General features: G+C 49.3%; 1 protein-coding gene and 1 pseudogene across 4 annotated transcripts in view; one reads left to right on the top strand and one right to left on the bottom strand.

Annotated features, from left to right (window-relative positions):
- SLC8B1 (solute carrier family 8 member B1) overlaps window positions 1-22,059 on the top strand; it is a 31,649-nt gene that overhangs the window by 5,584 nt on the left and 4,006 nt on the right. For 3 of the 4 annotated variants that reach the window (XM_060119662.1, XM_060119658.1, XM_060119659.1), the window contains 13 exons: window positions 5,591-5,743; window positions 5,834-5,886; window positions 6,036-6,094; window positions 6,227-6,331; window positions 6,413-6,580; window positions 7,550-7,657; window positions 10,578-10,637; window positions 10,864-10,994; window positions 12,487-12,628; window positions 17,986-18,107; window positions 19,641-19,794; window positions 20,570-20,650; window positions 21,768-21,832. In XM_060119662.1, coding sequence (XP_059975645.1) covers window positions 5,591-5,743; window positions 5,834-5,886; window positions 6,036-6,094; window positions 6,227-6,331; window positions 6,413-6,580; window positions 7,550-7,657; window positions 10,578-10,637; window positions 10,864-10,994; window positions 12,487-12,628; window positions 17,986-18,107; window positions 19,641-19,794; window positions 20,570-20,650; window positions 21,768-21,832 — 1,401 coding nt within the window. The remainder of the gene's footprint in view (window positions 1-5,590; window positions 5,744-5,833; window positions 5,887-6,035; window positions 6,095-6,226; window positions 6,332-6,412; window positions 6,581-7,549; window positions 7,658-10,577; window positions 10,638-10,863; window positions 10,995-12,486; window positions 12,629-17,985; window positions 18,108-19,640; window positions 19,795-20,569; window positions 20,651-21,767; window positions 21,833-22,059) is intronic. The other variant, XM_060119661.1, reaches the window with a different exon arrangement.
- On the bottom strand, window positions 14,155-17,027 carry LOC132503194 (cytochrome b-like; annotated as a pseudogene).

The following is a 22,059-nucleotide window of genomic DNA, read 5'->3' as shown; positions in this document are numbered from 1 at the left end:
TCCATTGCCTTGCCTTTTCCAGCTTCTAGAAGCTTCCTGCATTCCTTCCTTAGTTTGTGGCCCCTTCCTTCATCTTCAAAGCCACCGGCCTAGCATCTCTCTTAGTCTCTCTCTCTGACCCTCTGACCTATGCTTCCATCACATCTCTTTCTGTGACTCGGACACTCCCACCTCCCTCTTAAAAAAAACCCTTGTGATTACATTTAAAGGCCTCCAGATAATTCTGGACAATCCCCCCATCTCAAGACCCTCAATCACCCCTGCCAGAGTCCCTTTTGCCATGTAAGGTCGCATATCCACAGACTCTGAGGATTAGGACCTGGACATCTTTGGGGACCACTATTCAGCCAGGGAGGATGAACCAGGAGCTTGTGAGTCCACATGTCCCTCCCAGCCCCCTCGTCCCCCAAGCCATCCCTGTACTGCCCATGCACCTGCACAAGGAGGTGCCATTGGCTGCAAGTAACAACGTTTGGAGAGGGCATCTAGGTAGGGAAAACCTGAGCCCTTTTTTTTTAATCCGACTATAGTTTAATTAATGGTATTGTACCAATGTTAATTTCTTAGTTTTTAAAAATATTTTTATTTATTTATTTTTGGCTGCGTTGGGTCTTCGTTGCTGTGCACGGGCTTTCTCTAGTTGCGGCAAGCGGGGGCTACTCTTCGTTGCGGTGCGCGGGCTTCTCATTGCGGTGGCTTCTCTTGTTGCGGAGCACGGGCTCTAGGCATGCGGGCTTCAGTAGTTGTGGAACGCGGGCTCAGTAGTTGCGGCACGCGGGCTCAGTAGTTGCGGCTCGCGGGCTCTAGAGCACAGACTTAGTAGTTGTGGCTCGCGGGCTCTAGAGCACAGGCTCAGTAGTTGTGGCGCATGGGCTTAGTTGCTCTGCAGCACGTAGGATCTTCCCGAACCAAGGCTCGAACCTGTGTCCCCTGCATTGGCAGGCGGATTCTTAACCACTGCGCCACCAGGGAAGCCCCCAAGCCTTTCTTGTTGGGCCCCAACTAACGAAATGGAAATGATTTAAAATTGTCCCCTTAATATTGGAATTGTTTAATTGTTTGGCTTCTTAATGGAGCCAGCGTGGACTTTGATAGTGTGCGTTCTGATATTCAGTAATAAAGGGAGTGTGGAGAAGCACTTAACATATGTGGCACCAAGATGCCAGTGGCCAGAGTGGGTTTGATGAACACGGCTCTGTAGGTGAGGAAAACAAGGCCCAGACCCCTTAAAGGGGCTGCTGAAGGTCACCCAGCCAGCTGGTGGCAGAGCTGGGTCTCAGACCCAGGACTGCCTTTCCTCTCAGCGGACCCTGTCTCCCATACCAGTCTTACTGGTATAGGATTGAAAACTGACGGCCCACGGGCTTGTCTAGCTGCTATGATTTTGGTTTTGGTTTCAGTGTTTTGGGCAGTGTGGGGAGGGGGTTTCTTTCATTTTATAACTTGGATGCCTTTCAGCAGGGCATGCACCCTCCAGCTCACCACCATTGCCAGCAGCTGCGGTGGTTTTAGACATTTATATAACCTGCCTGGCCCCCAAGGCGTTGAGTTTGCAACCCTTCCCTGTCTAGCCTGGCCCTTGAAACTTGTTCACAGAGGGGAAAATATTTGACCCTCTCTGGATTCCCTGGGTGTCCTTAGTGATTCAGGGAAGAGGATGAGAAGGGAATGAGATGGTCTGAAAAGTCACCCACCCCAGACTCAGAGCAATGCTGCTTTAACTCTCCCACCCCTGGGCAGAGCTGGGTTCAGGTCCTGATGGGCTTCGAGGGAGGGGACGGCCAGCTTGGGGCACGGGGGCAGGTAGGCTGCAGAGCAATGGGATTCTGGAGACCAGATCTGGGGGACCCGCCTTGCTGACTCACTCTGCTGTCAGGGAGATGGAGACGAGCTGGGCTGGGACCATCTCCCTGCCTCCTCCCTGGCTGACTGTGAAGACCAGGAGGTGGGGAAGAAGGCAGGAAGAGGAGGCTGCCCTTGCCCAGTTGAGCTGTTTCCCCAAGAGCTTCAGCTAGTAACTTTCAGGCAGACCTGAGTTTGAAACCAGCTAGCAGTGGTAGGCTATGTGCCCTGGGGCAAGTCACTTTGCCTCTCTGTGCCTCAGTTTTCTCATCTGTGAAGTGGAAACAATTGTACCAACCTCCTAGGTCTGTTTTGAAGACTGAGTTGGGGTCCAGCACAATGTGTGGCAAAACAATTATGAGGCCATACTGTGTGCAACACTGGTGGGAGGGACAGACATTAAAACAAGTCTGGGATCCTACAAATAACTGGGGATTTCAAAACAGGAGAAGTGCTTTGTAAGAGAAGACCGAGGTGATGGGAGCTTATAACTGGAGGATCTGCCCTATGCTGGGGGTGATCAGGGAAGGCTTCCTGGAAGAAGCGTCTAAGGATTGGAGGATGAATGAGTGGTGTTCTTCTGAGGGAGGTGTACCAGGCAGAAGGAACAGTGCATGAAATAGGTACGGTGGGTCAGTGTGGCGTCTGTAGAGAGCCAGTAAGCAAGGGATGAGGAGATGACCTGAGGGCTCAGGGACAAGAAATCTCATCTCCAGTTTGGCATTGTTGGGAGTTCAGAGAAGGCTTGTGGAGGGGGTGGAACTGTGATTTGACAGAGCTTTTAAAAAAAAATGTAATACAGCATACATAACCTAAGATTCACCATCTTAACCATTTTTAAGTATGCAGTTCAGGGGCATTAAAAACATTTACACTGTGCAGCCATCACCACCATCCACCTCCAGAGCTCTCTCATCTTGCAAAACTGAAACTCTCCTCATTAAACAACTCCCCATTTCCCCCTCCCCCCAGCCCCTGGCAGCCACCATTCTGCTTTCTGTCTCTGTGAGTTTGGCTATTCCAGTTACCTCACATAAGTAGAATTACATATACAGTATTTGTCTTTTTGCAACTGGCTTATTTCACTTAGCATGATGTCTTCAAGGTTCATCCATGTTGTGGCCTGCATCAGGATTTCCTTTTAAGGCTGAATAACATTCCATCGTGTGGATATGCCAAGTTTTGCTTATTCATTCATCCATTGATGGACACTTGGGTTGCTTCTAAACCTTTTGACTACTGTGACTCATGCTGCCGGGAATATGGGTGTGCACATGTCTCTTTGAGACCTGACTTTCAATTCTTTTTGACATATACCCAGAAGTAGATTTGCTGGATCATATGGTAATTCTGGGTTTTTTTTTTCCAGTTTTATTGAGATACAACTGACCTACAGCACTGTATATAAGTTTAAGGTGCACAGCATAATGATTTGACTTAACATATATTGTGAAATGATGCCCACAATAAGTTTAGTGAACATCCATCAACTCCTAGAGATAGAAAAGAAAGAGGTTTTGTTTTTCCTTGTGACGAGAACTCTTAGGAAATACTTTAACAACTTTCATGTATACCATACAGCAGTGTTAACTATAGTTATCACCTTGTACATTACATCCCTGGTACTGGTTATTGTATTTTTAATTTGGAGGGGGGAACTGCCGTGCTGTTTTCCACAGCAGCTGCACCATTTTTACACCCACAACAGTTGCACAAGTGTTCCAGTTTCTCCCCATCCTCCCTAACACTAGTTATTTTCTGGTTTTGCTCCTTTGGTTTGTGTAGTAGCCATCCTAATAGGTGTGAGGTGGTATTGACGATGCTTTTGAACATAAAGTTTGAGAAGGGGGAGCTTCTAGGCAATGCCGAAGCAAATGCATAACCTCACAAAGGCCTAATATCCATTATATATATATATATATATTTTTTAAATTTATTTTTTGCTGTACGCGGGCCTCTCACTGTTGTGGCCTCTCCCGTTGCGGAGCACAGGCTCCGGACGCGCAGGCTCAGTGGCCATGGCTCACGGGCCCAGCCTCTCCGCGGCATGTGGGATCCTCCCGGATCGGGGCACGAACCCGTATCCCCTGCATCGGCAGGCGGACTCTCAACCACTGCGCCACCAGGGAAGCCCTAATATCCATTATATAAAGAGCTTCTATAAATCAATAAGAAGAAGCAAACAATTGAAAAAACTAGCAGTTTAAAGAAGGAATACAAATGGCCATTAACATACGAAAAGAGCACTTCACCGTCCTCTGGGACTTGCAGCTTAACAACAGGGAGATTCCTACTACATTGGCTGGAACCAGACTTACAGCAGCCACCCTAACCCGGTAGGGGTGCAGGTATAAACTCCTTTCCCATTGCTGGTGGGAGTGTGTCTTAAGTAGAGCTTTAGGGAGGGTCTTTTGGCAAAATCCATCAAATGTTTAAGATGTTTCTCCCTCTGCAACAGACACTATCAGGGCCCTGCCCATATCCTTTGGACTCTACCATTTTGGTGGGCTTCTGTGGACTTCGAGTTCCCAGCATGTTTTTTCAGAACCACCCATAAGCATGGTAGGCCAGAAGTGCTGGGAACCTAGCACCTCCCTCCCTGGCAGTGCTCACCTGATGGCTGATAGGAGTTGGTGTATAAATACCCCAGCTCCCTTGCCCTTGGGATTACCAGCCCATGGTGGGAACGATCTCTACCAGCCTTCACTGGTTGCATTTCCGTCCCTGAGTCTCTTCTCCCTCTCAGTGCTTGTGTTCTGTACACCTCCCAAATATTCTGCTTACTTAGACATCCTTGTCTCTGGGTCACTTCTGGAGGAGCTCAGACTGGGATACTCTCTGACTCAGCACTTTCACTTCTAGAATTCTCTCTGACAGAATATTCTCACGTGTACTCAGAGTCATGTGCAAGGAAGTTGATTTTGGTAATAATGAAAAAGTAGACACACTCAACTGCCCATCAGTAGGGAAACGTTACCTCTACTATGTATCATCCACGATGTGAAATCCTAAGACTCTACAGTGGCGGGGGGGTGGGGGGGTGGCAAGGGTGGTAATGGTTAAGGACAGGGATTCAAACTGCCTGGGTTCCAACCCTGTCTCTACCACTGAGTGGGCCCTGGGATATTGTCTTAGTCTCCTTATCTGTATAATGGGCAGGTTAATAGTACCTCCCTTATTAGATCATTGTACAGGTTAATTGAGGTACATTTTAAGCTCTTAGCACTGTACCTGGCATATAGAAATCCCTCAGAAAGTTTTGACTTTTATCATCTTCTTCATCATCATGTGCATCAGTATATCAATACATGGCACATACGTGAAGTGGTAAAAGTTAAGTTGCAGAAACGAGCTTCAGGATGGACTCATTTCTATGAAATAAACTACACTAGGATGTATATACAAGTATCATTAAACTGAGAAATGTCTGTAAGGGTCTGCTTCAAACTGATCATGGTAGGACATCTGGAGAGAGGTGGGATCGTGGAGGGCAGGGATGAGAAGTGAGAATTTAGAAGTCTTTATGTATTGTTTCTTTTTGTTTCATTTTAAATACACCTATTCAGGACTTACTTGGGTTAGTTTCAAACACAAGTTTATTTTTAAAAATTAAAGTGTGCAGCTGGCACCTGGAGGCCTTGGGAGGCCTAGAGACCAGGATGAAGGAGGTTATCTTCACTGCTTAGGTGGGGCTGGTCCAGTCCACCACAGGCTGTCGGGCCCTGACGTCCCCTCTCCCTTCCCACAGTGTCGAGAAGTGTGTGGCCTGAATGCCTCTAACCGCTGTGACTTCGTCCGCTCCAACCCTGACTGCCGCAGTGAAGGGGGATACCTGGACTACCTCGAAGGCATCTTCTGCTACTTCCCACCCGACCTCCTCCCTCTGGCCGTCACTCTCTACGTGAGGCCCCGCTCCGGGGAGCTGGTGAGAGGGGCTGGTGGCCCCAGCGGGACTTAATGCTCTTTTCCCTTTCCGGCCCCCCCAACCCAGGCTTTTTGGCTGCTCTACCTGTTTCTGATTCTGGGAGTCACCGCAGCAAAGTTGTGAGTTTGGCCTTGGGCTCATATCCACCTTATAGATAGGAAAATGGAATCCCAGGAGGTTGACATTGGGGTGACCCTGGACTTGGGGGAAGGTTGGGGGCAGGAGCCACTCATTGTGGAAACACTCACTGTTTGCCTTTTCTCCATAGTTTCTGCCCTAACTTGTCAGCCATTTCGACCACACTCAAGCTTTCCCACAATGTGGCAGTATCCTTTGTCCCCGAGGGATGGAGGGCAGTTAGGGCGGGTGGCTGGGAGACAGGGTGGCAGCTCGTGGCCAGGAAAGGCCTGGGCAGGCTGGAGCCCCTGCACTGAGGCCCCTTGACACGCTCCCCCCATGGCGTCACCTTCCTGGCGTTTGGGAACGGGGCACCGGATATCTTCAGCGCCCTGGTGGCCTTCTCAGGTCCGCGCACAGCCGGCCTGGCCTTTGGGGCACTGTTTGGTACGAGAGGCCCCGGCTAGGGTGGGGTGGGGCAGCAGGAGGGGGCGCAGGGTAGACCAAGCTTGGCATCCTCTCCTCCAGGCGCAGGCTTGCTGGTTACCACCGTGGTGGCCGGTGGCATCGCCATCCTGCACCCCTTCACAGCAGCCTCGAGGCCCTTCCTCAGGGACATCATTTTCTACATGGTGGCCGTGTTCCTGATCTTCATCGCACTCTACCGCGGCAGGGTCACGCTGGCATGGGCCCTGGGTGAGCAGCCACAGGACCAGTGCGGGGTCATCCCAGGGCTGATGGGTGGGAGGCATGGGGGCACAGGAGGGAGTGGTCAGCAGGGCACAGAGTCACCTTTGGTTCCAAATGTTGGAAACCCTACTCAAGGTGGCTTGAGCGAAAAAAGGGGACGCGTGGTTCGGATAACCAAAGAGGGCAGGGCAGAGTCAGGGTGATGTTCTGAATTTTCACAATTTCAAATTTTAACAAGCAGTACAGCCAGGATGCTGATTGTGGCCATCAGGGTCCCGGCAGCATGTCCGTTCCATCCAGATGGTTCAAATGACATGAATGGCGGGACAATTTACAGAGGGTCAAGGAAGCCAACAAGGGATGCTGAGATGCAGAGACACCAGGGACCAGCAACAGTGGGAGCCCCTGAAGGGGCAGAGAATGGGGTGCCTGGAGCCTGCTGAGGGCTACAGGCCCAGACCTGGGACCACCCAACATGAGTGACAGTTATGGAGGGTCACAGTCCCTGCCGGAGACAGGGTACCACAGCAGGGAGGGAGCAGGGAGGAAGTGCCCCAGACCCTCCCCTACTGCCTTCTGTTTCGCTGTCAGGACTCCATGGGTGGGCCCAGGGCAGCCAGAGTTCAGGGGATGCAGTCTGCAGGGCTCAGCCTCCCAGGCCACTGAGCAGGACACCGACCCTTTGCACTTGAATTGTGTCCTAGAGGCCACTGTCTATACCAGGCGTTACACCCACCGTTGACTGCCAGATTGGTGGTGGGGAGGCAGGGGGTAGAGTTGGTAGGAAGGGAAGATGGGCCAAGGAGGGCAGGGGAGGGGGCGGGGCTCCAGGAAATGGCCATTTGCCTACTGGTGCTGGGCTGGGCTTACACAGATAGCCACCGCCGCCAGGCGCCAGTGGCAGAACTGGCGGCTCTTGTTCTCTGGGCCCCGTGGCCAGGATGCCACTCGGTGACAGCGTGCCCTTGTCTGCAGGTTACCTGGGCTTCTACGTGTTCTACGTGGTCACTGTGGTTCTCTGCACCTGGATCTACCAGTGGCAGTGGAGGAGATCCTTGGTCTACTCCGTGCCAGGTACTCCAGGTGAGTCTGAATGGAGCCCCCAAGGGAGGACCAGTGGGCCTGGCGCCCTCCTTGCCCTGCACTGCTGCCTTGTGTCTCTCGAGGCCTTTGCCTGTGCCCATCGCCTACTTTTTTTTTTTTTTTTTTTTTTGCGGTATGCGGGCCTCTCACTGTTGTGGCCTCCCCCGTTGCGGAGCACAGGCTCCGGACGCGCAGGCTCAGCGGCCATGGCTCACGGGCCCAGCCGCTCCGCGGCATATGGGATCCTCCCAGACCGGGGCACGAACCCGTATCCCCTGCATCGGCAGGCGGACTCTCAACCACTTGCGCCACCAGGGAGGCCCCATCACCTACTTTTTCTACTCATTCAACCAGGGTCCCACCTCTGCGCTTTTGCTTATGCTGGTGAAGCCTCCTCATCACCTGCTTGTCCAAGTTCACTAGTTCTTCATGCTGCTGCCTGTTGCCAGGGCACATCTTCCCAAGAGCTGTCACCGCTCGCGTCCAGGAATGCACCCCCTACCGTCGGGGTAAAATCCAGATGCTTCCATATACGCAAATACGTGCACACACATATCCTCAAACACACACATCCACAAATACATATACAACATGCACAGACACAACATATACACATATAAATACACATTCACAAATACGTACACATACACAGCCCACACATATATACAAATACGTGCATAGCACACACTCCCAAATACACACACATATACAATATATATACATACATGCACACAAATACATGCACAACACACATACATACTCAAATACATGTACCACACACATGCAAATACATGCGCACACACATCCACAAACACACACATCTACATCCACAAATACATATACTACACAAATATACACACACACATATGTACAAATACATATATGGCATACACAACACACATAAATACACATGCACAAATACATATACACATAGTCCACACAGGTACACAAGTTCATATATAAACGTGCACACACATATACAAAGACAACACACATATACAAATATATACACAGCACATACATACAACACACAAATACAAAATACGTACACATATATACAATTTATTGAGTAAATTATCAATAATTGTCAATAATTATTAAATTATCAAATTCATTCTTTTCAGTAAGACTGTAAGGTAGGGCCTATTGTATTACCATCTTTTCGGGTGAGGAGACAGGGAAGTCAGATTCTTCCCAGGCCACTGGAGGGAGGCGGAGCCAGGACTTGACCCTTGTTCCCCAGACCCCAAAAGCCATCCCCCTACCCACAATGCCAGAGGCCACAACTGGGAACCTACAGACCACCTCTTCTATACAGAAGTGTTGTTTTTTCGTGGTGTGACCAGTGTGTTCTTTTAAAAAATATTAGGCCAAGATTTAAAATGAAAAGATGTTGTTTTAATTTTTAAAATATTTATTTATTTTATTTATTTTGGCCGTGCTGGCTCTTAGATGCGGCATGCAGGCTTCTTAGCTGCAACGTACACACTCTTAGTTGCGGCATGTGAACTCTTAGTTGCGGCATGTGGGATCTAGTTCCCAGGCCAGGGATCGAACCCAGGGGCCCTGCATTGGGAGCGTGGAGTCTTACCTACTGGACCACCAGGGAAGTCCGTAAAATGAAAAGACTTGATATAAATTGTGACTTCTCTTGAAACATGAGACCATCTGGTCCTCCATCCCTGCCTGGCACAATGCCTAGAACGTGAATGGGGCTTCCCCCTTAGGAGAAGGTGTGGGTCCCCAGTTTGCCCCAGTCCCCACCACTCTCTGTCGTCAGCCCCAACACGTGGAGGTGGGTTGGTTGCAGACCTGATTGGAAAACCAGAATTCCGCCACCCAGCCTGTTTCACTTGGTCCCATGATGTGCTTGGTCCCTTTCAGCGTGTGAGCCTGAGAACCTTGCACTTGATCTGCTGCCATTTGTGCTGGGCCTCAGCTTTCTTCTCCAGACTCATTTCGTACCCCAAACTCCATGCCCCAGCTGTGCAGGGCTACCGCCGCGTCCCTGAAGACGCTATGCTCCGTCTGGCTGTCTCTGGGCCTTTGCATGTGCTGTCCCCTCTCCCTGGTGTGCCCTTCTTCTGAAAGACTTAAGGACTCGGCCTGGAGGGAGCTCTGCAGAGACCCCCAGGTGTCCCTTCTGGGCTTGTACAGCTTTCAGACTCTTCCCAGCACAGCCTTTATCTCTCCATTCTGTTATTAATTTGCTTGTATTTCTGTCTATTGGACTGTGAGCTTCCAGAGGGCCAGACTCTATCTCATTACCTCTCAAATCCCTGGGGCCCTGACACAGGTGCTGGTGACTCCTCCTACAGGAAGTCTACCATGATTTTTCCTCTTCTGCCCTCTTTATCAACTGAGCCTTCAGAATTCAGCACATATTACCCTGTGCTGTCTTTTAAACCCATCATAAGCCTCCAGGCTGGAACAGAGGGGGAAAATGAGGCCTGGAGAAGGGCCCAAAGTCACACAGAGGCAGAATCAGGACTAGCACTCCTCACGTGAGAAAGGCCATTTTCCTTTTAGGAAGCGCTTCTTTACAGGGCTCAGTCCTCTAATCATTCCCAAGGACTCCCAAGAAAAGTTGCAACTGGAAAAGAAAAATATGATGGGTTCCAAATTCTGAAAGGTACAAAGTTGAAGTCAGTAGATGTTTCAACTGTGTCTTCAAACACCCTTATTAAATTTAGCATTATGGCTGCATCATTACATTTGAAAATGTTTTGTGAGTTAGACTTCCTCAATCTGTAAGAATTCCTGAGCGTGCAGGGTGATTGCTGAGAAATCCAAGATACAGAGGGCCTGGACACTTGCACCCTGAAAACTGTCCTGTCCCAGAGGTGCTCCACCCTAGAACAGTGGTGGCAGGGTCTGGGCACCCCAGCTGGCTCATGGGAAACTCCTCTCTCTCCTACAGAGATGCTCTCAGGTTCCGAGGAGGATCGGGTATCTTCTAATACCAACAGCTATGACTACGGTGAGTCCAGTGCCCTGTGCCTGGCTGGGATGGAGAGGTGGGGAGATGGGGCCATCCAGGTCCCACCTCAGCTAAGCTCTGGGCCGGGTTTGCCTGCACCCCTACCAGGCCCTGGGCTTTCCCTTCTTCTCAAGGGTTGGGGGGACTGGTGGGAGGGGGAGGGAAGAGGGTTTCCCAGAGGCTGAGCCAGCCATGAACAGCTGCCGCTCCCACCTTGCACCCCCAGGTGAGGAGTACCGGCCGCTGCTCTTCTACCAGGAGACCACGGCTCAGATCCTGTTGCAGGCCCTCAACCCCCTGAATTACAGGAAGTGGAGGACCGAGTCGGTGTACTGGAGGGCCCTCAAGGTGTTCAAGGTAAGGGGGGACTCTGAGCCAGGCTCCTGGCTTCATGACAGCACAGGACAGTTGCCCCTCAGCCTTCTCCAGAGCAATGAGGGGAGGGTCGGCCTCTGCTGAGGACTTGATGGGGAAATAGATGAGCTGGGACTTGATGGGGAAACTGAGTCATGGAGCATAGCTGGGGCTCTGCCCCCCATGGAGGAATGAGAGCATCTTCTCAGGGACAGAGCGAGAGGAGATGGGGACCCCTCCTGACCAGGTGAGGGCAGGGAACTGGGATGGGGAGGGAGTGGGTCATAGTCCAAATGAGGCTGAGATTGCTCTCCTCGGATCCCCACTGCTTCCCTGAGCTAAATGTCTCCTGAGGTCTCGATGTGGGCAGGGGTATTCAGGCTGGTTTACATGAGGCACAGCTGCAGCTGCCTTCCACCACCCAGACCGAAAAAGTCAGGGGTCTCACCTCACAGCCCTCCAACGTGAATACCTCTTAGGCCTTCTCAGACCCAGGGGGTAGATAATGAACTATATTTATACCCCACAGTGGCTCTGGCTACATCATGACCTTGGGCAAGTCACTTCTTCTCTCTGAGCTGCAGTTTTCTCCACTGAAAAATGGGGATAATGACAGTACCTTTCTTCTGGAGTGGTTGTATTAGTAAGTTATTGCTGCAACAGTGATGTGTAACAAACAACCCCTCAACATCTCATTAACTTATGATGACAGTATTTATTCTTGTTCAAGAGCCTGTAAGTCATCTAGGGTGACTCTGCTTGGTGGTTCAGGTCTGCCCCCCGTCTCATTCTGGGGCCAGTGGGAGTGTGCTCTTTTCTTGGCAGAAAAGACCAAGTCAAACTCTCCAAGCACATTTTATGCCTCTGTTCACATCACATTCACCAACAGCCCATTGGCCAAAGCAAGTGACATGGCCAAGTTCAACATCAGTGGGACAGGGAAATATATTCTGCAGACTCTAGTCATTTGACAAAGTGTGGGAGTGTTTAATTCTGTTACAGGAAGGGACTGAAGAGTTGGGAACCGTACCCAGCCTACTGCAGTGATTGTGACAATTCAATGAACTAATATATGTAAAGGGCTGACTCGGGGGCTTAGCATATAGTAAGCGCTCCGTAAGTGTTATCAGTGGTTTAGTTACCGGCTGAAAACACAAGGTGTGGGGTTAGTCAGAGCTACCCCTCTGTCCTGGTTTCATATACCCTTCTGTGTGGCTTTGGCAAAGTTTCTTAACCTCTCTGAGCCTCAGTTTCTTTATCTGAAAGGTAGGAAACTTAGACTTCCTATTCCCAACATTGTCAGGATTAGCAGTTGGGGTGCTGTACTAGCCCTCGGTGTGTGGCAACGTGTTACGGCAGCAGTAGGAGGCTAATCCAGGCACTTGGGGGCCTGCACACAGTGGGTGCTCTATTAGCAACAGCCTTGTTCTTGAGTAACTGAGCTCAGGGTGGGGCCAGCCGAGCACAGGCCTCTCTGCCTTCCCACACTTGTCAGCTGCCCGTGGAGTTCCTGCTGCTGCTCACCGTTCCCGTCATGGACCCCGACAAGGAAGATGGGAACTGGAAACGGCCCCTCAACTGCCTGCACCTGGTCATCAGCCCCCTGTTCTTGGTCCTGACCCTGCAGTCAGGGGCCTGTGAGTATCCCCTCCCCCAGGCCAGCCCACCTCCCTCTTCCCCCTATTCCCGAGTTTTCTCAGCCACACCAGGGGACCCTGGGCCAGAGGGGCAGTCTTGTCACTTAATGTGTGCTTGTGCCGTGAAGGACACCAGCCTCCTGCAGCCTCTTGGTCCAGGCCCGCGGGCTCCACATGGAGGCTAGACATTGGTGGCCCTCGGACCAAGTCCGGCCCTCTGGCTCGTTCCCTAGCCTTACACAATTTGCAGATTTCACGTCAAAATCCAGGCCTGGGCTTCTCAAGGAGGTCTGGGCCACATTCCTAAAAGCAAAATTGGCTGGAGCTGAGCAGAGGGGCACCGCCCCCCCCCCCCCCCCACACACACACAATGCGGGTCCCACTGACTGATTCCTCACAGGCCCCTCCATTGCCTCCTGGGTGACCTGGGTGGGTTACTTCACTCGTTTGTGTGACCTGGCCGGTCCCCACTGGCACTGAGTCTTCCCCCGCCTGCCCCAGGCTTTCCTTTTCTGACCTGCTCTGGCTAAAGCGACGCCCAGTCTTGTCGGGTGTCTTCTAACTCCTGCTACCTAGGTTCCTCCCGTTGTCTGACCGTAGTATCTCATGCTGCCCACTCCTCTCTCTGTCATCTGGGCTCCTGCCCCTCAACCCAGGGGCATCTCCTGGAGTGGAGGTAGGGCTCTGGTAGCAAATGCATGGCTGGCTGTGGCTTTTTTGCTAAGGAGTGTCCGGATGAAAAGGCTGCCAAATTCTCTGTGTTTCTCCTCCATTTTATGGGAGGACACAGGCACTGAGGGAAGGAGCGTCCGTCAGGACACAGTGTGGCCCCAGAGCTGGGAAGGGCGCCCCCTACGGGTGCCAGCTGTCTGGTTCATTACGGCCGGCCTCTCCTGCCTGCGGGCTGGCTTCACCATCCTTGTGGCTTCTTAAAAGAGGGGCTCCCAAGCGTTAGTCATTCAGGAACGATCTTGATTTTTCTCTCACTCTAAACTGTTATATTTGATACTTAAATCAGCTCTTTTTTAAAAAAATTTTTGGAAAAGAATCTGTATCACCTGCATCAGTAGGAAACTGGCATCATTTCCAATGCATTTAAGGTATTTAAGTTTGTTACAGTGAGAGAATTGAAGAAGGAATCCATTTCCTGAGATGTGATTCTATGATATTTAGTGTCTTGTCCACCTGCCCCAACACCATCTAGTGGTAGCTGGTCCAGGCTAATGCATTTGTGACCCCGCTTCTGGGCCGAGCACTGGATAGAACCCCCAGACTGTGGGAGTAGCGCAGTTATGCATGATGAACATAGCAGTTTATGGTAAAAATGGGTCATTATAATACTGACACAGTACTCAATAATCTTGTAAATGTCCCATAAAAAAATGTCAAGGAATAGTTCAAGTAGAATTTTCAGCTTTGGGTGCTGATGGTGGAGCTGAAGCTTCTTCCCTGAGTCTTAGGGAGATGTGTTGTTCTTCTTTTCTGGTTTACAAGACCAGGGTAATGAAATATACTACAAAGACTCTTCATTTTAGGAGATTATTTTCAATGATGCCAATTACTGGTATTAATACTAGAATTAGAAAGAAGTATAAAATAGATGCTAGCTTTCCAATGATGTTGAAGGGTGTCCTACAGGTTGTCCTCCAATTCATGTTAGCATTAATAGGTCCGCTACTAGTACTCAGTACAGACACTGACTAAGAGGTCGGAATGTTATGCTTCGTTGCTTGGATATGTGGAGTATTGGGATAAATGCTAGGATTAAGATTGACATGACGAGGGCTGGGACTCCTCCTAATTTGTTAGGGATCGATCGTAAGATTGCCTATGCGAATAGGAAATACCATTCTGGTTTAATGTGTGGTGGTGTGTTGAGGGGGTTTGCTGGGGTCTCCTAGTAAGTTGGGTGAAAATAAAACGAATATTAGTAATGCTAGAACTAGTAGTAAGGCACCTAAGATGTCTAATTGTATAGTAGGGGTGAAATGGAATTTTATCTATGTTGGATGAAATTCCTGTGGGATTATTAGGTCCTGTTTCATGAAGGAATAGTAGGTGGACAGCTGCTCGTGCTGTGATGATACTGGGAGGATGAAATGGAAGGCAAAGAATCGTGAAAGAGTTGCCTTATCTACAGCAAAGCCGCCTCATTCCTTCGACACGTTTTGTCGAATGTATGGGATTGCTGAGAGAAGGTTGGTGATGACTGCTTCTCCTCAGAATGATATCTGTCCTCATGGTAATACATAGCCTGTGAATGCAGTGGCTACAACTGTGAATAGCAGAATAATTCCAATATTTCATGTTTCTAGGAAAGTATAAGACCCATAATATAGGCCATGTCCTCTGTGAATAAATAGGCAAATAAAGAATATGGAAGCTCCATTTGCATGTATATACCGAATGATTCATCCATAATTTACATCTTGGCAGATGTGTGTTACTGATGAGAAAGCGGTTATTGTGTCTGATGTATAGTGTATTGCTAGGAACAAGCCTGTCAGGATTTGTAAAATTAAATACCTACTAGAGAACCAAAGTTTTATCATGATGAAATGTTTGATGGGGCTGGAAGATCAATATGTGTGTTGATAATTTTTATTAATGGGTGTGATTTTCAGATGTTGGTCATTAGTGTTCTTATAGTTGAATAACAACGATGATTTTTCATGTCATTGGACATGGTTAGAGTCCATGTAAAGAATAATGATAACATACATTTATTTTGAGTACTATTTTTGTAATTAGTTCTGTGGAGTGTTCTTCAAAACCTTCACCCATTTATGGAGGACTTGGGTTGATTGTGGGTGGTGGGGTTGGTTTTGGAATTCTGTTGAATTTTGGTGGTTCGTTTTTAGGTTTAATGCTATTTTTGATTTATCTAAGGGGAATACTGGTAGTATTTGGTTATACAATGGCTGTGGCTACTGACCCTGAAGTTTGGGTTTCTTTTTTTTTTAACTACTTTTATTTATTTATTTTTTATAAATTTATTTATTTATGGCTGCGTTGGGTCTTTGTTGCGGTGCGCAGGCTTCTCATGGCGGTGGCTTCTCTTGTTGTGGAGCACGTACTCTAGGTGCGCAGGCTTCAGTAGTTGTGGCTCACGGGCTCTAGAGCGCAGGCTCAGTAGTTGTGGCGCACAGACTTAGCTGCTCTGTGGCATGCGGGATCTTCCCGGACCGGGGCTCAAACCCGTGGCCCCTGCATTGGCAGGTGGATTCTTAACCACTGCGCCACCAGGGAAGTCCCAAAGTTTGGGTTTCTAATAAGACTGTTTTAGGAATACTTCTCTCAGGACTGATTGTAGAATTTTCAACAGTGCTATATGTTTTAAAAGACGAAGAGGTGGAAGTTTATTTAAGTTCAATGGGCTAGGAGATTGGGTTATTTATGATACAGGTGATTCTGGCTTTTTTTTTAGCAAGGAAGCCATAGGAATTGCAGGTTATGTAGTTATGGTGCTTGATTGGTGATTGTTACTGGTTGATTACTGCTTATTGGTGTGGTGGTTATTGTGGAATTTGCTCGTGGTAATTAAATAAAATTATGCTTAGAGTAAGGGTAATGAGGAATGATAGGAAATATAGTTTGATTAGACCTTTTTGGTCTGAAACTAGTGTAGAGAATTTTAATTGAATAAGGGAAGTGGTTTTTGGTAAAACTCTTTCTAGTCAGATTAAGTCTAGGAGAGAAGATGCTGATTTTTGGCTTGTTGATAGATTTAACTAGGGTGGTAGGCGGTGTATGATAGTGGGAAAGTACCCTAAAAGGTTGGAGAATTTGAAGGTGCTTGAGGGGTAATTAAATTTTAAGTTTTGTGTAGTAAGATTAACTTCACGTACTGAAGTTAAAGCCTAGGACAGTCACTGAGGGCAGTTAAGTTTAGGTAGAACAGTATGGTTTTAGGGGAACTGAATGTTGCTGGAGATAATAAATCCGGCAAAAATGCTTCCAGTTAATAAGCATTTAACAGAATTAATCAGGAGTGGGTTATTTTCATTGATTAAGGTTAAGGCGGAGAATCGAGGGTAGAGATAGAGAGCCCTGCCTGGGGGGGTGCCGTGTCCACTAGCCAAGCCTCCCAATCTCACTGCCAACCTCCATCCTGCCTCTCTAGGCCACCCCGAGAGCCATCTTTCTAAAGTGCCACTTTTCACATGTGGTCACTCCTCCACTGGAAGACCTCCACGGCTCCCCCGTGCCTCTTGGAAAAAGCCCATGTCCTCGAACTATCATTCAAGGCCTCTGAGACCTTGAGCCAACTACCTTCTCCAGGTCTTTTTCTGCTATTGATGACACGAACTTGCTCAATTCCTTCCCACCCATCTCTTCCCTCTTCCTGTAGAACCCTTGTGCCCCTCCCTGCTTATGACTCAGCTCACATCCTCAGCATGCCAAGAAGTCCTTCCTAACTACCCCATGCCCCAGCCACCTCCTGAAATTCCTCTAACACAGGACTGGGAAATACAGAGAAAGGACCTCTCATCCAGGCACCAGGTTCCAAAGCCAGCTCTATAAGTAAAAGTCACATCCGTCAAAATTACCCCCTGAAAATCTCCCACAGTGTATTGTGCACACAATTTTATATATTCAGCCCCCTCGTGTAATCCTTATGCCCACTGATGTTTGCGAGCCCATGAGCTAGACTAAAGAAAGAACAAAAGGAAAGTCTTGTTATATGTGCCTGGGCAGTTGAACCATCCATTGCCTTTGAGATTAGTGGTGAAAGGATGGTATGTGGAGAATTCTAGAGTGTTCTGCCTGCCTGCAGGGTCTCCTCCCTTTGGTGTTTTTATATGAAGCCTCTGGAACCTTCGTAACTTTATAATGGATTGGTTTGTGGAGTAGACTTCTCAAGAGAGCCAGGGTCAGTGAGTAAGGTTGTATTTGACTGTACAGTTCATCTCATGGAACGATGCCCATCCATTGGTAATGCCTGGCTGGAGGGTGCTGTCTTGAAGCTCAGTTGGACCAAAGCATCATGGTTGATTAGTGATGTCTGCCATGGGCACGGGCAAGGATAGTGGTGGTGAGTAGTCTTAGCCATTCCCATCCTAGTACCACAACAAAAGGCTGGAGAGTGTTTTTCATGTGTCTGTCTTTTCTTTCCAATGTGAGTAGCTTGCAGGCAGGGGCTGTGTCTTTAATTTCTCTGTCTCCCTGAAGTGTCTAGGACAGGGCTGGGCGCATAGGAGGTATCTACCCTATATCCAAACAATCGAATTTTATCTGTGGGTTTTATCCATGGGTCTCCCCTCCACAGCATCTCAGTCATTCTTAGGGGGCTTCCAGGAGGAGGCACCAAGTTGAAGCCACGGAGAGTACCAGCTCCCTTTCTCATCCCTCTGCAGATGGCGTCTATGAGATAGGTGGCCTCTTTCCCGTCTGGGCCGTGGTGGTGATCGCAGGCACAGCCTTGGCTGCAGTGACCTTTTTTGCCACATCCAACAGTCAGCCCCCCAGGCTTCACTGGGTAAGAAACCTAGACTCTCCAAGCCGGGAGAGGGGACACTGAGGTCTCCTGGGCAGATGTTCTGGGACAATTTGGCCACTAATCACTTTCCACCATGACAGGTCTAAAGCCACTTTTAAGGAGTTTTGTGCCTGTTCAGGGTCCACTTCTTTTGGTAACAGCTTTATTTTATTGCGCTGTAATTCATACACCATACAAGTCACCCGATTGAGTATACAATTTAATGGTGTTCATTATATTCACAGAGTTGTGCAACCATCACCACAATTTGAGAGCATTTTCATCACCCCAAAAAAACCCCCTGTTCCCAGTAGCAGTCACTCCCCATCCTCCCCACCATCCACTGGCCACCACGAGTCTGCTTTCTGCCTCTCTAGATTTTCCTGTTCTATATATTTCACATACATGGAATCATACAATATGTGGTCTTTTATGACTGCCCTCTTTCCCTTAGCAAAATGTCTTCAAGGTTTATCCACGTTGTAGCATGTATCAGTACTCCATTCCTTTTCATGGTTGAATACTATTCGATTATACAGACACAGCATATTTTGTTTATCGATTCATCCATTAATGGACCCTGGGGTTTTTTTTTCCACTTTTTAGATATTATGAATAATGCTGCCATGACCATTGGTTTACATTTTTTTCTGCAGAAATAATTCTTTCATTTCTCTTGGGTGTATTCCTGGGAGTAAGTAGAACTGCTGGGTCAAATGTGAACTGTATGTTTACCTTTTTAAAGACCTACCAGACTCTTTTCCACCATCCTAACTAGGAAGCACCTGGGTTCCTAACCATCACATTCCAGTGATGGAGTTGTTCGGTCTTTGGGGGTGTTTTTTTCCCATTCTCTCACCTCTGCAGGATGTTAAAATTTTTTTAGGTAGTTTGTCCAGAGACCTTTTCCTCAAAAGTTTACTTAATTTTTTTTCTAATTATTGCTTTTAAAAATTATAGTTTCTATTTTCAGAAACTCTGAATGGATGTACCAGCCCAAAGGAAGTTGAATTTTCAGCCAATTGATTATTTAGAGAAATGGTCTTAGGCAGTGTTTCTTACTAGTCTTTGAAGTACTGACACATGTTCCAAAGTGGATGCACCTTGAAAACATGATGCTGAGTGAAAGAGTCCAGTCACAAAGGACCATGTATTGTGTGAGGCCATTTCTATGACATGTCTAGAATAAGCGAATCCAGAGAGACAGAAAATAGAGGAGTGATTGCCAGGGGCTGGGAGGAAGGTTGGGTGGGCTGGGAATTGACTGATCATGGGTATGGAGTTTCTTTTTCTGGTGATGAGGTGGCATTTGGTCCATAGACTAGAAATCTGATGAAAGCTATGATGAACTCCTTTTTGACAAAATGGTAATATTGATCTAGCATTTTGTTGAGCACTTAATATATGCCAGGCTCTAACTGCTTTGCATCTACTAACTCATTTTATGCTCATGACAACCTCACGGAGTAGGTACTGTTATTGTCCTATTTTATAGCTGAGGAACTAAGGTTGTGTCCCTGTTCCCTCCCCCAGCTCTTTGCTTTCCTGGGCTTCCTGACCAGCGCCCTGTGGATCAACGCAGCTGCCACAGAGGTGGTGAACATCTTACGGTCCCTGGGTGTGGTCTTCCGGCTGAGCAACACTGTCCTCGGGCTCACGCTGCTGGCCTGGGGGAACAGCATTGGAGGTGACTTGGGGCCGGGTGGGCTTCTAGAATGAGCACAGCCACCTGACTGCTTTTTGCTCCTCCAGACAGAATTGCATGTGGGCAGGAGCGTCCAGGGCATCTGCCCTCAGCAGGTGGTCAGTGCCTGTCATTTTGGAGTGACCATCATTGGGCATCTGGGTGGGGTGGCCCAGACTGTACCTGAGCCGGGAGGCTCTGTAGAAGCCCCCAGCCTCTCCCCCACTCTCTGATGCATGGACACTCAGTGGCTCCCCAGACTTCAGGCAGGACATGGAGCTCATTGCAGCCAACCAGGTGGGATGTGTCCGTGGGTGTGCGACATGGGTAGGCATTCACTCATACATACAGATATCCTTCTCTAGCTAGAGCTGCCAAGTAGGGTTGGTCAGGTTGTACACTGCCCAAGAGCATCCTGACAAGGGGTCAAGGGGCCCAAAGTCTAGCTCTCCTCTCCTTCCACTCACCTTTTTGGGCCCCTTTTCCTAATTTGCACCGAGGTACTGTGTGTGCTAGCAGCAGACGGGACATGCATGAAAGATTGGTGGTGGCGTGTCACACCCTCAAGGTTGCCCCTGGTGGAAAAGAGGCAGGTAGAAGGAATTAAGGAGGGAATTGTGTCTTACGGGATGATGTGGCCTCCCATAGCACCCCGCCAGCTAGTGCCAGAGCCAGGCAGACCTTCATCAGTGTTTGTTGACTGAATGAAGGAGTGAATGAACAAGGAGGGCTAGGGGAAGCCTTGCACAACTCAAGGCCTTCTCGTGCTTCCACCCAGATGTCTTCTCAGATTTGACGCTGGCCCGCCAGGGCTACCCACGGATGGCGTTCTCGGCCTGTTTTGGTGGCATCATCTTCAGTATCCTTTCTGGGGCTGCCACACGGAGCTAAGGGTGTGCTCCGTGCCCCCCCACACACACCCCGGATTGGCTTTCACTGGAACACCTGGGGCAGGTGATGCGGCTGCTCAAGCCTCAGCTTTTGCGTGTGTAGAAATGGGGATATTGAGAGGACTGATCTCATAGGTTGTTATAAGGATTGAGTGAGGTGGCAGAAGTGCTTTGCACCTGGCAAACGGCAGTGATGGCGGATATTCGTCTTGTTAGGGCAGAGGTATTATCAGTAGGTGCCCACACACTAAGCTGTGGAAGACCCCTCCCTCTTGCTTACAGATGTCATGGTCTGTAGATGTCAGGGTTGGCAAACTTTTTCTTAAAGGGCCAGAGTACATATTTTAGACTTTGTGGACCATAGGATCCCTTTTGCAGCTCCTCAACTCTGCTGTTGTAATGTGAAAACAGCCATGGACAATACATAAACAAATGGGCGTGACTGGGTCCCAATATAACTTCATTAAGAAAAGCAGGCCTTGGGCCGCATTGTCCTGCAGGCTTTAATTGGCCACCCCTTGGTCTATATAGAAAAGGCAGGGTCAGGCCACCTGGGGCTGTGAAAATCTCGGACAGTCTCCGGTGCCGGTTTCAGTGCTGCCAGCTGTGTGACCTGTGTGCAGCATGCCTCCTGCTGTCTGTCACTCCCAGGTGCTCACTGTGACCCGCTCCTGGCTTTAGGGCTGTGGCTTCTCCTGACCACAGCCCTAAAGCCAGGTTGGGGTGGGAAGGACGGAGCCCTGGCTGGAGCAGTGTCCCCTGAACAACCCCTAGAGGTGGCCCCGAGACACGCTCTGTCACCAGTCTCCCCAGTGGACCATGGGGGGTCACTTCACCTTGCCTCCCATTTTTCCATCTTACCAGGTACCAAGCGTTTCTGTCACCTCCTGCGATCCTTACAGACTGAGGCAAAATGTGCATTGGAGACTCTCTTAGAGGTGCTAAAACTGGATAAGGTGTCCTCAGATAGGGTGGCTTTTGGGGAGAGGGGGGAGCACAGCCAGAGATCAGAAAGAAAGCCAGTGGGCTGTGTGGTCGGGGTTATGGGGCGTTATGTTCTGGCAAACTTCCTGAGCTGGGCTGCAGATATCCTGGTGGGCGTGGGGCTGGGCTGCCTGCTCCAGATCTCCAGGGGCCACGTGGAGGTGGAGGTGAGTGGCCAGATGCTTCTGCAGGGGCCTCCTCATAAGGCTCTCTTCTCCTCCCCTCTCCCTCCTCCCCCCTCCTCCCTCCCTCCTCCCCCTCCTCCCCTTCCTCCTTCCCTCCTCCCCCTCCCTTCCTCCTCCCTCTCCCTCCTCCTCCCCCTCCTCCTTCCCTCCTTCCCTCCTTCCCTCCTCCCCCTTCCTCCCTCCCCCTCCTCCCCCTCCTCCCCCTCCTC

Source organism: Mesoplodon densirostris, chromosome 15 (assembly GCF_025265405.1).
Source record: "Mesoplodon densirostris isolate mMesDen1 chromosome 15, mMesDen1 primary haplotype, whole genome shotgun sequence".
In the NCBI taxonomy this organism is placed as follows: Eukaryota; Metazoa; Chordata; class Mammalia; order Artiodactyla; family Ziphiidae; genus Mesoplodon; species Mesoplodon densirostris.
The sequence above is the reverse complement of the archived record's forward strand: the minus strand, read 5'-3'. Positions and strand labels throughout refer to the sequence as shown.